The sequence below is a fragment of the Alexandromys fortis genome, unplaced genomic scaffold, assembly GCF_014885135.2.
Source record: "Alexandromys fortis isolate MF-2015 unplaced genomic scaffold, M_Fortis_MF-2015_v1.1 scaffold_56, whole genome shotgun sequence".
NCBI classification, from domain to species: Eukaryota; Metazoa; Chordata; class Mammalia; order Rodentia; family Cricetidae; genus Alexandromys; species Alexandromys fortis.
The window spans coordinates 5,469,362-5,486,183 of NW_026067935.1; the positions used below are offsets into that span (position 1 = coordinate 5,469,362).

The 16,822-nt window shown below is 51.2% G+C and overlaps 1 protein-coding gene across 3 annotated transcripts in view; it reads left to right on the plus strand.

Moving 5' to 3' along the window:
- Window positions 1-1,483: 1,483 nt before the first annotated feature.
- Scarb1 (scavenger receptor class B member 1) overlaps window positions 1,484-16,822 on the plus strand; it is a 66,692-nt gene continuing 51,353 nt past the window's right edge. Inside the window, exons 1-2 of one of the 3 annotated variants that reach the window (XM_050146275.1) lie at window positions 1,660-1,789; window positions 13,816-13,925. Coding sequence is in view for 2 of the 3 variants with exons in the window: in XM_050146274.1 (XP_050002231.1) it covers window positions 1,664-1,789 (126 nt within the window). In the remaining variant the exon portion in view is untranslated. Of the gene's footprint in view, window positions 1,790-13,815; window positions 13,926-16,822 lie in introns of all 3 variants that reach the window. The other 2 variants (XM_050146274.1, XM_050146273.1) reach the window with 2 other exon arrangements.

The following is a 16,822-nucleotide window of genomic DNA, read 5'->3' on the forward strand; positions in this document are numbered from 1 at the left end:
GGGGGGAGGAGTTGCTACAGTCCACGTTCCTCTGCGCCTGTTCCCAATCCATGCCCCTGAAGGAGGTGTGGACTGGAAATATGCTTGACCATCTCTCCAGAATTTACCAGATACTCAGTAAATCCTGACTTGGGGACATTTTGCTGAAGGTGGTTCCCAAGAGGAGCCCTTCTGGGATTTAACGAGAGCCTGTAGTGGCCCATATTCTTAGGAGTATTAGCTTGGGGCACCTGACGCCAGGGACTCTGCTGGGCCATTCTTGTGTGACCCATGAGTTTTACTGGGCAGCAGCACACTTGAGGGAGCCAGGGATCTAGTCTGTAAGAGGTTGCCAGAGGGAGGTGGTGACCCTTTACATGTGTGGGACTGAGTTTTCTCAGCTGTGATTATCCACCCTTCGTGTCCTGAGTGGGACGCAGTCTTGACCTCACTGAGTAAGTTGCCCTGTGCCTCAGTTTTCTTGGCAGTAACGCAGAGATGTTAGGATTAGGGCAGTTGTTCTGAGCCTTCCTAATGCTTCGACCCTTTCATACAGTCTCATGTCGTGGTGCCTCCCAACCGTAAAACTATTCTTTGCGACTTCATAACTGTCATTCTACTACCGTTATGAATCACAATGTAAACATCTGATATTTTCGATGGTCTTAGGTAACCCCCCCCTGTGAGAGGGTCCTTAGAGCTCCCTAAGGGGTCGCGACCCACATGTTGAGAAACTTCGGGTTAGCGGCTCTGGCTGAGTGCTGCGCATGAGCTAACTGCGCCGCATTGCTGGTATCCTGAGGTTTATGACCAAAAAAAAAAAAAAAAAAAAAAAAAAACCCGCCCAACTGAGCGCAACTGAGCTGGTGGCACTGGGTGATAAGGAAGAGTCACCAGGGAGCATAGTGGTCAGGCAAGGCATCTCTGCCTGATAAGACCCCAGAATACCTTCCGGGACGGAGTCTAGGACCTGGAATTCTGAGTGGAGGGTGTGCAAAGACTGTGAAGGACACGGAATTCCGAGTGGAGGATGTGCAAATGTCCCGAGAGACGCGGAATTCCGAGTGGCTTGCGTGCAAAAGCAGGGACAGACACGGAATGGAGGGTGTACAAAGGTCGGGAGGGACCCGGTATTCGGAGTGGAGGGCGTAAGTGGCCCGAAGGCAGGGCCCAGATGACTGCAACTGAGGCAAGCCAGCGGATGCTGGAGCCGGAGGCATTCGCACGAGTCGGGGGAAAGAAGAGATAGCAGCGCCGGAGTGGGGGTAGCCAGTGCAGACGGCGTCAAGGGCTTCTGCGCTCTGTGGGGAGCGCGTCGGTTCCCACTTTGACAAGCGAAAGACTAGGAAGCACAAGAGAGCAGGGATCCTGGCACACGGTGCGCCGGTTCAGAGAGCTGCGCCACTCGGAGGGGCCGCTTCAGATGGAGGCCACGCCCATAACTCACCACCAGAGCACCGCCCACTCCCCGCCCACCCCCATCCCCCTCCGGAATCCCGCGCGGCGCGAGGGGGCGGGCTGCCCGGGCCATGGCGCATAAAGCCTCTGGCCACCTGCAGGGCTACTGCTGCTCTGGCCACGGACTCGGACTCACCTTGCTGAAGCGGGAGCCTCGGCTTCAATCATCTCTGTCGCTGTCTCCTTCAGGCCCTGAGCCCCGCGAACCCGGGCCGCGCACGCGGACATGGGCGGCAGCGCCAGGGCGCGCTGGGTGGCGGTGGGGCTGGGCGTCTTGGGGGTGCTATGCGCTGCGCTTGGCGTTGTCATGATCCTCGTGGTGCCCTCGCTCATGAAGCAGCAGGTGTTGAAGGTGAGTGATGCGTCCTTCGGGGAAGCGGGACGCAGGGTGGGACCGTGGCGCTTCCCACCTTCCCACCACCAGGGAGGCCCAGATTCACCCCGAGGCTTGGCGGTCTGAGTCACCAGCGTCCCAGGGGCCTGACCCTTCTTACTGGAGCAGAAGTATGGCCTGATTGTTCCTGAGTTTCGATTGCTGCTGCCCTGACCACCAGACCTTCTATACATCTCGGCTGGTGACTGTACCTAGTGACCTCCGTCAGGGCAGTGGGCAGCTGGTGTCCCTTGTATTATCTCTGTAAGGAAGGCTCCCTCGGACGCCCAGGTCTCAGTGGGCGCTCTGCCTGGCTCCTCCCGCCTAGATGCCCCAGCGATGCCCTGGCTCGCCCCCACGCTGCCTGCCAGCCTGAAGAGTTAAGCAGCTTTCTTCCCCCACGCTCTGGCAGAGACAGACAGTACCCAGGTCTGTGAGGGCAGGCAGCCCGGCCTCCCTCTTGATCTCAATGAGCCTTAGGTTTCGTTGCCCTTTCAACCGGGGACCTATATATTAAGCGGGCGGTGCCGGCAAGTCACAGACTCTGCCCTGGGAGCCTGTGTCCTCCGAATGAGTCCGGAGCTCATTAAGTCCTGGAGATTATCGTCTTATTACACTCCAGCTAAGGGTGTTTTTGAGACGCTAAGCTACTCCGGAAGGGGAAACCGAGGCTGGCCTTTAGGGAACATCCAGTTCGAACTGGACCTGGGATATAGATGGGGCTCATGTTCCGAGAGTTGATTGACATCTTCTTAGCGGGTTTGTTTACTGGGGATTTAAGAATGGCTTCGTGGACTGTGCCCCGTCGTAGGTGAATGAAGGAGGGAATGAATGAAGGCTGCTCCTTCGTAGGCCTGGCTGCCACCTCCCAGGACTTGGCTGGCCTTCCAGATGGAGCCACAGGTGGCTTTCCTGGAGTTCTGGTGGGCAGTTCTGAGCCCTCGTGGCCACACTGTCATTTCTAGTGCTTTGGATTTTCAACCCTGGTACCTGAAGATCCTCGGGGCTGGTGGCAAAGAAGTCCCCTGGTCCCAGGGCTTGCGGTATACGGAGGTAGAGGGAATCCCTCTTTCGTTGGAGCATCAGAACTAGCAAAGTAGCGGTGACAGCCTTGCCTCAGTAGCAGCCTGTGGTTTCGGCAACGCCAAGACCGGACCCTGTGTGTACCTAGCACGTGGGCTGCCTTCCTGCTCCTCACCCAGCTTGCTGTGGGTGGAGCGAGTAGGTGACCCCTGCTCCTCCTGTTTGGTGGTGAGGGGGGAATCTCCCTTCAGGAGTGTTTTCTTCATTGGGTTCCCAGACTCCCTTCAGAAGTGTTTTCTTTACTGGGTTGGCACAGAGTCTGCCGGGGTGGGGGTGGTGGGGTGTTAACGTGTTAGCACTGGGACTGCACATGCCTGTCAGATCAGTGTGTGGGGGGCATCTGCCCCGGGCTTTGAGAAGGAAAACCGTGTTTGGCGGAGTTGTCCTACAGCTAGAAGCTTGGGGCTTTAAGTTTGAGTGAGCGGCTTCCAGCACCCTGTGTGAAAATCCCAAAGGCGATTGGTTGGGGGCTGAGTGGCGTGAAGGAAGGAAGACAGGAAGACACGCCTAGCCCCAGACAGCGGCTTCTTAGACGCCCTGGCTGGAGTGTAGCCGACCTCCTGTGGGAGAAGAAAGCTCACTTCAGCGGCTGGCTGGAGGGTGGGGGCGGAGGGGAGCAGGGAGGGATCCCGGAGTTGACTTTGGCCACTTTCGTTCTTTGCGACTTGAATAGAAGCCTTGTTTTTTGAATTTTCATGTTTTATGCTTTTTTTTTTTTTTTTTAAAAGAAGTTGATGTACAAAAGGCAGGAATACTTGGTTATTTAAGAAAAAAAAAAGCAGGGCTGGGGAGATGGCTCAGGTAGGACACAGTCCTAACAAGCTCAAAAGAGGCCTAAGGCAATACCTGGTTCCAAGAAAGACCACAAACTGAGACCACCCAGGTACCACCCAGGAACAGACCACCCAAAAGAAACTCCTAATGTTCCAACCATTGGAGATAGAATCACCTGCCAGCACCCACCCATTGCTTGTGGTGCTCTTCCAGAGGACCTGGGTTCAGTTCCGAGCACCCACATGGGAGCTCACAACTATCTGTAACTCCAGTTCCAGGGGATCTGACACCTTCACACAGGCACATGGGAACTCACAACTATCCGTAACTCCAGTTCAAGGGGATCCGGCACCCTCACACAGACATACATGTAGGCAACACCAATGTCATAAAATTAAAAATAAATTATAAAGAAAGAAATCAGGATGGGGTATAGCTCAGTGACAGAGCCGTTACCCAGCAGGTAACAGGCCCTGGCTTACAACACACACATACACACAGAGAAATTTCTTCTGATGTTATTATCATAGGCATAGTATCTTTTTAGACTTTTCAGTATATGTATATACGATCGTTTGTGTGTGTGCCCGTGTGTGTGTGTGTGTGTGTGTGTGTGTGTGTGTGTGTGAGCCAGTAGACGGCCAGCGAACCCCAGCCGTCCTCCTGTCTCTGCCTTCCCATAGCCAGGGGCTGTTCCAGGTACTCTCAAGTCTACCCAACATTTAATGTGGTGCTGCAGCTTCAAACTCATGTCCTGTTTGCCCAGCAAGCACTTTGCCCATGGACCTACCTGGCCAATTCTGATGGCCGTCTTTACAAAACCTGAACTGGATAGCATATGCCTTTCTTCCTTCTTTTTATTTATTTATTTATTTATTTGTTTTTGAGCCATGGTCTCAGTTATGTAGCTCAGGTTGGCCTCAAACTCACTGAGATTCACGTATGGCTACATTTGAATGCTGGGGTTAAAAATGTGCACCACTCATGCCTGGCTTAAGTAGTATGGTTTTTCTGTTCCGTGTTAGTGCTAGAAGTGTGTGTGTGTGTGTGTGTGTGTGTGTGTGGTGGGGGGCTGGGCTTGCCACACAAGTAGAGGCTAGAGGTCGATACTGGGTGTCTTCCTCAATTGATCTCCCCCTTGTTTTTTGAGACAGGCTCTTTCATTGGATGTGGGGTGTACCTTCTCTGCTAGACACTGGCTGTGAGTCCCTGGGATTTGCCTGCTCCACCTGCCCCAGTGCTGGGCTTCCCAACATATACTGCTGCACTCAGCTTTGTTACTTTTGTTTGTTTGAGACAGAGTTTCTCTGTGTAGCCCTGGCTGTCCTGGAATTTGCTCTGCAGACCAGGCTGGCTTCAAATTCAGGGATCCACCTACCTCTGCCTCCCGAGTGCTGTGAGACTGAAGGCGTGCGCCACATTTGGCCACACCTGGCTAGGTGTTCAGCTTTTGTTTGGATTCTGGGAATCAGAACTGAGATCCTCTAGGAAGCTCTTGACCCACTGAGCTATCTTTCCAGTCCTGTTCAAAGGTTTCTGCATGACAGGCAGAACATGCCAGTCTATTCTGCCCCCCCCCCCACTGTGTGGTAGTCCTTTGTTTACCTATTCCTCTGTTGACTGGCTACTTCCTTTGACCCAGGCTATAGAGAACACATACCCTCATGTGTGAGCCCACAGACCCTTTCAATGTCATTTCGTCCTTCCTCTCCCTGACAAACTGGGGGACCACTCACTTCCCCTTATTCCCTCTTTCTTCACCCTCTTTGGCTCTCCAGTGGCTTTGATTCATATCTTCAGCTCCACGAGGTTGGGCAGGAATGTGATGTCCACGTAGGTGACTGGTTTCCAGAGCTTAGGGGTGCAGGCCCACTGTGCCATGTGCTAGCTGGGGCCCATCCATCACTTGGGAGCTGGGCTTTCTCAACGAGACAGGGGTTTGATCTGGTTTGCTCCTCCAAGGGATTAGCAAATTACAAGGGGGATTACAAGCGCATTTGGAAATGTCCTGTGAGCCTGCTTGATTCTTTCTTTCTGGTTTGAACCCAGCCACAGTGTTGTGAAACAGGCCCAGGCTGCGGAATTCTTCCTTTCTACAGATAAGGGATTGGGCCATAGCAAAGGTCAGGGAGCTAGTTATCAAGCATGCCCTGTGGTGGGCTGGGAGGGACCTAAAGTGTCCATGCTTGTTTTACCCGAGCAGGACATAGGCAAGAGCCCACTTTGTACAGTGCGCTGCTGGGCAGAGGCAAAAAAGAAGAAGGGCCAGGTTACAAAAACACATGGGCCGGGTGGTGGTGACGCATGCCTTTAATCTCATCACTCGGGAGGCAGAGATGGGCAGATCTCTGTGAGTTCGAGGTCAGCCTGGTCTATAGAATGAGTTCCAGGACTGCCGGGATTACACAGAGAGATCCTGTCTTAAACAAAAACCAAAAGAAAAGGAAAGAAAACACATGAATGATGGAGGAAAATCTCTGTTCCTGTTAAAGTCCCCTGCCCCAGCCTCTTGCCTGTCATCCCAGCTACTTGAAGGCTGAAGCAGGAGGAATATAAATTTAAAGCTGGCCCTGGGCTGCACAGGGAGTTCAGAGCCATAGGCTGTACAAGAAATTCAAACAGTGAGGCCCCGTCTTTAAATAAAGCATAAGCTAGGCACATTGGTATACACTTTTAATCCAGTTCAGAAGGCAGAGGCAGGCAGATTCCTGAGTTTCTGGACCCTGCCTGTAGATAGATAGATAGATAGATAGATAGATAGATAGATAGATAGATAGATAAGATAGATAGAAAGGTAAAAAGCAAGTTGAGTATATAGCTCAGTAATACACCACTTGCCTCATATGTGCAGAACTCTGGGTTCAATTCCCAGTGCTGCAAAAACATAATAATAATAATAATAATAATAATAATAATAATAATAATAATAACTATCAGTTTTCTATATTTTCAACAGATTCATGTCAATGCAGTAACAATTTAGAAAAAGGTATGGAAGGGTTCACACCAGACACACGAAGTAGATAATGCTGAACCCATGATTCTCTGTGCATTTTTGCTTTATTTTATGCGTGTAGGTGTTTGTCTGTGTGTTCATCTGTGTACTGCGTGTGTGCAATGCCCTCAGAGACCAGAACAGGGAATCAGATCCTCTGGAACTGGACTTATAGATGGTTGTGAGCCATCATGTGGATGATAGGAATTGAACCCATGTCCTCTGGAAGAGCAGCCAGTGCTCTTAACCATTGAGCCATCTCTCCAACCCACCATGACTCTTTTCGTAAAATATATATATGCATTTATTTGTGTGTGAGTGGAGGGGCTGTGCCACAGCGTGCCTGTTCATGCCAGAGGACAACCTTCAGGAGTCAGTTCTCTCCTCCTACTATGTGGGTCCCGGGGATTGAACTCGGGTCCTCAGGTTTAGCAGCAAGCACCTTTACCTGTGGAGTCATCTCACCAGCCCCAATGGTATTATTTTGTTCGTAGTGCTTTGAGGCAAGGTCTTGCTGTGTTATCCAAGGTTTATTTGAAATTCTCCTGCCTCTGTTTCCTGAGTGCTGAGGTAACAAGCCTGCACCAACCCACCTGGCCTCTGTAAAGACAAAAATAGAGTGTATCCAAGAATTATGGATTTAACTAAAAATAACAAGCAAGGCAGTATCTTAGTTAGGGTTAGGGTAGCTGTGATGAAACACCATGCATGACCAAAGCAACTTGGAGAGAAAAGAGTGTATTTGGCTTACACTTCCACATCATTGTTGATTTTTAAAGGAAGACAGGGCAGGAACTCAAACAGGATAGGAACCTGGAGGCAGGAGCTGATGCAGAGGCCATGGAGGAGTGTTGCTTTCTAGTTTTCTTTCCATGGCTTGCTCAGCCTGCTTTCTTAGAGAACCCAGGACCACCTGCCCTGGGGTGGCCCCATCCACAATGGGCTGGGCTTTCCCACATCAATCACTAATTAAGAGAATGCTCTATAGGCTTGTGTACAGCCCAATCTTACGGAGGCATTTTTCTGAGTTGAGGTTTCCTCCTCTCAGATGACAATAGCCTGTGTCAAGTTGACACAGAACTGGGCCGCACAGGTGGCATAGTAATGCACGTCCTTGCCATTAAGGAACCAGCTGAAGGTGGCAATTGCCCTGAGACTTTCCTGGAGTGTGTGTGATAGTGTCCAGACCCAGGGCGTTTCACCTTGAACCCAGGCTGGCATGCAGCTGCCCATCGTCGGGGCCACCACCTTCATCCCAGGGTCACGTAATCTTTCCCATGTCCATGATTGCAACACCTCCGCCGTCCTGTCCTTCAGGGGGTTTTCCTGTTGAGCTCACTCCAAGCTCACTTCTGAGTGTTTGGTCTATTCATCTGCTGGTGCCTCCTTCATCTCATTTGTCCCTTAGGTGCAGACAGAAGCCCCAGGCTGTCCATCTCTGCTTGCTTCTGTCTGCTGCTTCCTGCTGCCTCATCTTTCACCAATATCTTTTTTGTTTGTTTGTTTGTTTTTGTTTTGTTTTTCAAGACAAGGTTTCTCTGTAGCTTTGGAGCCTGTCCTGGAACTAGCTCTTGTAGATCAGAATGGCCTCAAACTCACAGAGATCCGCCTGCCTCTGCCTCCCGAGTGCTGGGATTAAATGTGTGTGCCACCACCGCCGGCTCTCACCAACATCTTTAACGGTACATGCCTGGGGGCCATAGAGGTACAAGGGTCTAAAGGGTCTGAGCAGGATGGACGTTGTCCCTCTGGCTGCCTGTGAAAAGCTAGGTGAGACTACTACACAGAACTAAGCTCAGACCCTTTGACATTCTCCATCTTTCTCCAAGTGAACCCCAAATTCCTCTCAGCAGCTTGAAGATCACCACTCAATATGTCTCCCTTTCTTTCCCTCAACTCAGCCACTCCCAGCCCATGGCCATCCTCCTGGTTTGAGTCCACTATACTTAGTCCCATTTCAAAGGCCCTGGCATGTCCTGCAGCCTGAACTGGAGTAACGGATGGTTGTGACCTGACATGTGGGTTCTGAAAATCGAACCCAGGTCTTCTACAAGAGCAGGTGGTGCCCTTAACATCTGAGCCATCCCGAGCCGGGCAGTGATGGTGATGCACGCCTTTAATCCCAGCACTTGGGAGGCAGAGGCAGGTGGACCTCTGTGAGTTTGAGGCCATCCTGATCTACAAGAGCTAGTTCCAGGACAGACTCCAAATCTACAGAGAAACCCTGTCTCAAAAAACCGAAAACCAACCAACCAACCAAACAAACAAACAAACAAACAAAAAAAAACAAAATAAAACATCTGAGTCATCCCTCCAGCCTTCCTTGTGGTTCTTTCTTTTTCCTGAACATGAAGTTGGCCAGAGGAGGGGCTGGGAGCACTGGGATGCAGGCAGATAGCTGTCTACTCCTCCTCACCTCGATTTTGTCCCCTTCTCTCACTAATCCCTACGGAGCCCCAGGGAACTCTCAGGAATTGGGCTAGCCTGGGATATCTACACTGTCCCTGAGTTGTTTTGTGACCTTTGACAGAGCTCCTTGGCCTGGCACTTGGAAGGTGGTGCTGATGGCAGATAGCAATTGTGGACACTTTGTTACCTGGAGTGTCTGTTGTTTCTCAAAGTTGTTTATTAATTATCTAAATGGCCTTCCACTTCATCCGATGAGACAGACGCAGGGGCACATAGATACAAAGTAACTTGTTCTAGGTCACACTATTTAGGTAACAACCAAGATTTTTAGTGAGCTCAAAGCCTGTGATGGTGTAGCCTCTGCTGATAGATTGTAACTTCTGGGTGGTGTAGCCTTTGCTGATGGATGAGTTTTGAACAGCCAGCCTAGACTGGAGAGGCCCAAAGCCGCCTTCATGGATTAGTCTCCCATTTATCTGCATGGCCAGTGGGTGTATTCCAGGCCTTTGTCCCTTGGCTACCTGAGAAGGCTGCAGGTTCATAATCCTTCAGGAGGACTCAAGTGGGAAGGTCTGCCTTTCCCCAGCTTGTGGCACCCTATGACCTTGGGGCTAAGGTCTGCCTGGGCCACTGTGGGCCACTCCCACAGTGGGGTCTGGGGCCCTTAGTGTCAGGATGGGTATCCCTGCAGATTCCCTGCTCTTCAGGCCCTGGGTAGGGATGCTTAGGTATACTGGGATTTCTTCTGTTTTCTTCCTCTTTTTAGCTGCCTGGCTTCCGGTCCTCCTGGCATGTGAGTAGCTAGCTATTTTAGTTCCCTGCAGGGCTGTGGCTATAGACAGCTTATTTTTAGTTTCAGGCATTTATTTCTGTTCCTTCCTGGCTCCTTGTAGGTCCACTAGTACTCATGTCTCTAGTGCGTGTATCTGTTGCTATAAGCACCTGCTGGCGAATGTCCACACACTGGCATCCCCAGGTGTGCTAACCCATATAGCTGGGTATATGGTCCGGTGTTGGCATATGTGGATATGCGTGTTTCTCTGTACCCCATGAGCTGCAACCCATCCACATGTGGATGCAGGTCATTGTCTGGCACACGTAAACACACACACACACACACACACATGTGCCGATGCGTGATCCCATGTGCTGAGGGGCGGGGGACATCCATCCCTGCATGGCAGAATGGTGAACAAGCAGGTGCAAGCCACTGGGCCCCAACCTCATCACTGCTGAAGAAAGAAAAGGGTCATTGTCACTATGTGGTCACCGTGTGCAGTAGTTAAGTGCTGCTACCTGGCATTGAAACCAGGCTCTCCATTTTCATTCCTGGAAGGACTCAGGGACCCTTCCTGGAAGGATGGACTCCTTACTGTCCTCCCACAGTGACTCACCCTGATTCAAGCCAACTCCAGGAGTTCAGCTACCTGGAATCCTGTGCACTGGCCTTTGATCCCAGCAGCTGAGTGGAGCTGGTTCTGGGGAGGCCACTTGGTTCTCTGTAGAACCTATCCTGGGTGCTTGTTGCTTCCTAAGAGGTTTGGCCCAGGCTGTCAGCTCTGGCTCTCTGTGGCTTCTAGAGTACAGAGGATTGTTCACACATCCCTGGCCAGAAAAAGAGGCTCCAGGCCACCATGTTGCTTCTGGATGTTTGACACTGCTTACTTTAGGACCCGGAGTTCAGCAGAAAAGCCCCCCACCTTTCGCTCTAGATTCAGTGTTACCAGATGTAGTTTGAGAAGGATTCAGCCAGGGACTTTGTCAAAAATAGAAACAGGAGAGGAGGCTGAAGCAGGAGGATTGGTAATTCCAGGCCAGCCTGGGCTACGGTGTAACAAGCCTTAAAAAAAAAGAAAAAAAGAAGAAAAGAAAAGAGCGAAAGAAAAGAAAAGTCAATAAAAATGGAAAACAGAAAATAAGAACAGAACAGGTGGCCCTTTTACCTCTTTCCTCTCCTTCTTCCTCCCTCACAGGTGGCCTTGGTCATCACTGGCCTAGGGCAGGGTCAGGCCCAGCTGAGCTGTAAACAGAAATAAAAAACAGACCTGGCTCAGCCTGGGCTAAGCCTGTCTCTGAGTCTCAGGGGCTAGGGAGGCTCCATTGTTGCTCAGGGGTGATTTCCACTCCAAGCCTTGGATGGCAGGGGTGCTCTACGCCTTCTTGGAATCATGGCCTCCTCAGACCTGGGACTTTCTTCTCTCTCCCCCTCACCTCTACTGCTTTGTGATCTTCAGCTGCCTGGGGAGGGGAAGGAACAGGAGTGGCCTGATCCTTGCTTGCTTCCTGGCATTTTAATGAAGTTCCTTCCACCCTCCCTGGAAGCTTCTAGAAGGGCTCTTGGGCCACTTTAGTTGTAGGGCTTCTTGATGACTTTTTGGTTCTTGCTGGGATGGGACCTTTTTTTACTCCTGAATGTTCATGGTTGGTGAGTCTTCACTTCCCCTCAGCTACACTCTGTTGGATTATGTCTAGGCCCAACTCACTGCTCTGTGCCTAGCTGTGCTCAACCCCAGACTTACACCCCACCCCCCTTGGGTCTTCACCTTTCTCTTGTCCTCAAAGGAGGACTCTGGCTTGCTAGGTGTCTTACCTTATCCTGATCCCTCCTCCTCATCTCCAGGCCTGTCTCCTCACCTCCCTGGTTAGCGTGGCCTGTGGTCTTCCATATGGTGGCCGTCAGCTAAGACATTGGGGGCAGCCACCGTTTGCTCTCTCTGCCTCCCACACTTGAGCCCTGGGGTCCCTTTCCCAAGGCTGGCTGCTGTCACTGTCACCTGTCGTCAGGATTCTTGAACTTCTTTCCAACGTCTCTGGTCTCTCTCCAACTCCCAGTACTACGGCCAGAGACAGCCTAGCCTTCCCCCGTAACCTGCTAGTAACCTGCCCTTGGGTACCTTCCCCGCCTAGACTCCGCATGGGCCAGGTCTGTCATCGTAGGCCTGTGACATGTCCCAACGAGAGCCCACTTAAGTTTATTTAAGTTGCACCTGCTTGGGAAGGCCACACTGGCCCCCGATGTTGACACTGAGGCCCCACAGACCCCAGTCTCCACCCCCATCCCACTCTTTTTTCTTTAGCTCAGGACACTATACTGTTTAGCTGTGACATGTACCTGTGTATTGGGCTTTTTCCTTCTGCCACGTTGTCCCCATGGGAATCCTAAGCTCAGGAGGGCAAGGACCTCTGTGGTGTTTGTTCTCTGTCCCCAGTGTTGGAACTAATGCCTGGCACTGGGCCTGGGGTTCCCAAATATTTAGCCAAAGTGGACAAGCCGAATCACAAGGTGTCCTGGGACTCTTGGCACTCTGAGGTCCCGTGCCAAGCTATGGGTGCCCTGGTGCCACTGCCCTGCCATGGCAGGCTTAGCAGTCCTTTCTGTCACAGACTGCTCTTCAGAATAAACAGGTGCTGTGGTGTGAAGAGCTGCTGAGACGATGTGAATCTGATCCCCAGAACCCAGGTCACAAAAGCTGGTAATTCAGCACCGGGGAGGCAGAGACAGGAGAGTCCCTGGGGCTTGGTGACTCAGGACAGCTCTGCTGAACTGGAGCACTCTAGACCAAGGAGAAACCCTATCTCAAAAATCCATGTGTGGCCGGGCGGTGGTGGCGCATGCCTTTAATCCCAGCACTTGGGAGGCAGAGGCAGACGGATCTCTCTCTACAAGAGCTAGTTCCAGGACAGGCTCCAAAACCACAAAGAAACCCTGTCTTGAAAAACCAAAATAAAAAAAAAATCCATGTGGGTAGCGTCTAAGGAATCAAACCTCTGGCCAACACACACACACACACACACACACACACAAACTGATATACACACAGACACATACACAGACACATACCCCAATATACACACAGACACATACACACACACATACCCCAATATAGACACATATACACACATACACACACATACCCTAATATACATACAGACACATACATACATACACACACACACCCCGATATACACACAGACATGTACACACAAACACAGAGATACACAGACACACACAGGCACATACATACATACCCTGATATACACACAGACACATGCACACACACACTCATACCCCAATATACAAACAGACATACACACACACCCCGATATACACAGAGACATATATATATATATATATACACACACACACACACATACCCCGATATACACACAGACATATATACACACACACATAAACACAGAGTCACACAGACACATACACAGATACACAGACTTACACATAGAAACTTATACACATATGCACACAGAGAGATGTACACACACACCCTGGTCTATCAGTCTTCTTTACAGGCTTCTGCCTGTCTGTCCAATCAGCATCCTGACCTCTACAGACACACACACACACACACATGCACACACACACACGCGTGCGCCCATTTTCTCTTCCAACCTCAGGTGCTGTTCCTTCTGTCAGAATGCTTTCCCCTTGGCTCTTTTACTCAGTTCCTCTCCTGTGTTTCATAGTGTCATATATTTGTGTTCTGTGGGGCCTGGGAGTGACCCAGGGACGCACTCCTGCTTAGCAAGTGTTCTGTCACCAATCTACACCCCACGCCTGCAAGCGGGATTTTTTTGAAGACATTTCCTGGCCACCAGTTTCTCCCACCTCCCCTGAGGTTCCTTGCGGGACTTTCCCTGAGCTCACCCTCCAGTGATCTCATTCATTTGGTTGATGTCTTACCAGGATGAAGATCTTATGTGTTTTGTACATGGCTTCATTCCACAGTGGTGACCTGACTGGGCTGGGACTGTGCTGAGGCAGAGGGAGGACCCCAGGGCCATTATTGAAATCTCAAGCCTTGCAGCCTGACTCTGCTCCATTCTGGGGGGCTGTGGGTAAGTCATGGGGCTTTGGTGTGCTTTTGTCTCCCAGGACCACCTCCCAAGGCCACTTTGTGAGCTGGAGTTCATATATCCCAAACCACACCCAGTGGCCTGAGTCCCTGGCAAGGACCACTCATGAGTCTCAATGTGCTTTCTTTTGACTCTAGCAACTTCTCTCTGGTGTCTGTGCCAGGGTGGACCCCATGTCTATGCAGCTGGCTTTCCCTAGTGACCGCTTTCTGGTCGCAGCACAAAGGCAGTGGGCCAGGAGGAATAGACCCAGTCTTCAGAGACGTTATCAGGACTGCTGTGGGCGGTGGGTAAATAAATCACGCCCATCTTAACCAAGGGCAGGAGCGATCAGGAGGTGGGGAGCTGACTTAGGGTGCACAGCCTTTGGGAGTGAACGCTCTTTAGTAGTTCTGGCTTGCAGTGGGCCACGTGCACTCCTCTGCAGTCTGTATGTCCAGGTTTATTGCCAAAGCAGGGTCACTTCCTCCTGTGGTTTTCTCACAAGCAGCACCGTGTTGGGCTAGGGTTCTCCTGCTGGGAACAACTGCTTCTCCTGCTAGTGATTTATATGGATCTGCTAGTGATCTCTATCTCTATATATGGGGAGGTGTGGGGGCGTGAAGAACAAAAATAAATGGGCTGCTATTGTACACCTGTAATCCTAGCACTTTAGAGGCTAGAACAAGAAAATCGGAGTTAGAGCATCCTGACTACATCGGGAATTCGAGGCCAGTCTGGGCTACGTGAGATCCTGTATAAAAAGGGGGGGGGGCGCTCACTGACTAAAGGTTCTTGCCACCAAACATGCTGACAGGTGTTCCATCCTGGACCTACGTAGTGGAAGAAGAGAATTAAGTCCTTCAAGATGTCCTCTGAAAGAGAAGCTGCCTTTGGAGAACTCAGCTTGGGATGGAGCTATGTCCCGTGGGTTAGTAGGAGGCAAGGATGACAGGTAGCCTGGGTGGGGAAGAAACCCGTGGCCCCCTAGTTAGCACCTGATCGTGCCCAGGTTCTACTCGCTGCCTCTCGTGGATATGCACCTGAGATGCTTTCTTTGGCCCTGGGACAGCCTTTCTTGAGGGGGAAGCAGCTTATTAGGGTCAATTTCACAGCTCTTAGATTGTTGAATCTGCAGCTACGTGGGTTCTTCTCTTTTCCTTTTATGTTATTTCATCATCACCATTATTATTTTGGTGTTTGAGACACGGTCTCTCTCTAGAGTCCTGGTTTGAACTCACAGATATCTGCCTGCCTCTGTCTCTGGATCGCTGAGATGAAAGGCGGGTGGCACCATGCCCAGTTTATTATCATCATCACCATTATTGTTATTATTTGAGACAGGGTCTCACACTGAAGCCCAGGCTGGCCTCAAACTTTTGGCAATCTTTCTGCCTCTGCTTTCAGTCCTGGGATTATAACAACAACAGGTGTCTTTTCTTTTGTTAAAGTCACATGTATTTGTTTGTGTGTGGGTGGGGGGGGGTACGTGTGTGTCACACATGTGAGCAGAGGTCAGAGAACAAGTCGCAAGGGTCAGTTTCCTTCTTCCACCATGTGGAGCCCAGGGGTTGAACTCAGGTCATTAGGCCTGGCCACAAGGGCTTTACTGTCTGAGCCTTCTCACCAGTCGCTCTTTAAGGACAACAAAGGTCAGAGGAAGCCATGACCTGTTCGAGGCCTTGGGTATGGTTGGTAGCCAGTGCTGGCCTGTTGTGAGCTATACTGCCAGTTCCGGGCTAGCTGGGGAAGTAGATGCTGACCTAGGGAGAGGGAAGGGAGCTTGGTAGGTGAGCGCCAGCGAGTTATTCTAGGTGACTTCCAGACAGGGTCCCTATGCTCCCACCTACCTTCTCCTTGCTGCCATCCGGTTGCAGGAGTGGGACGAGGTGCTTTGATAAAGTGGAAGAGATGTCAGGGCCGGGTATGCCAAAGTTCAAGCTTTCTACGCCTCCCTTGAGGTACAGGGTGGGTCCCAGGATGAGAGAGGGGAGGAGAGCCTCCGTGACCTTCACTACACTCGGCACTGGCCTCCAGTGCAGAGGCGTTGTTCACTCTGGGCATGTTCTGCAATGTAGCTCAGGAGTCAGCTCCAGCCACCGACAAAGCAGCTGTTGGCTCTTGCCCCAGACTCTGGTGCATGTCCCCACCCTTCTATAGCATAGGAGATGCAGCTGGGCCTCAGAGATGAGGCCTCTGTTAACGTCCCTTTCTAAGCTGAGCTGTGCCCTGTGGATACCCACATGCTCACCTTCTGCCTGGAGGAGAGGTATGAGGCGGGCCTTCCTGAAGGCTCACTGTCGAGATCGTGTAAGAGACAGTGTCTGGGGTTGGCCTTGGAGGTTGGCATTTCAGATTTGAGTTCTGGCTTTGCCAATACCCTGCTGGGTAACTTCAGGCAAACATCTTACAATCTCTGTGCCTTCTCACCCTGTCCTGACTTTATGAGGGCGAGGAGCTCGTACTAGACTAACAAGCTGGTGTCACTCGCCTTGTTGACACACACCCCAGGCGGCTCTGTCGTCTGTGCTTGCGACAGAACCCTGCTCTGCTTGCCACTCTGAGACTCGGTCATAGCGTGCCCAGGCTAGTGATGTCTCAGGCTGATTCTGCAGCTGCTCGATTTTGCCTTGCAGAATAGCCTTGCCCCGCCATGGCCAGCTGCCTCTCCAGGATACGCTCAGTTCTCGCCCAGTCTCCTATCTTCCTTTAAAAATTATTGTTTTAGGGCTGGAGAGATGGCTCAGAGGTTAAGAGCATTGCCTGTTCTTCCAAAGGTCCTGAGTTCAATTCCCAGCAACCACATGGTGGCTCACAACCATCTATAATGGGGTCTGGTGCCCTCTTCTGGCCTGCAGGCATATACACAGACAGAATATTGTATACATAATAAATAAATA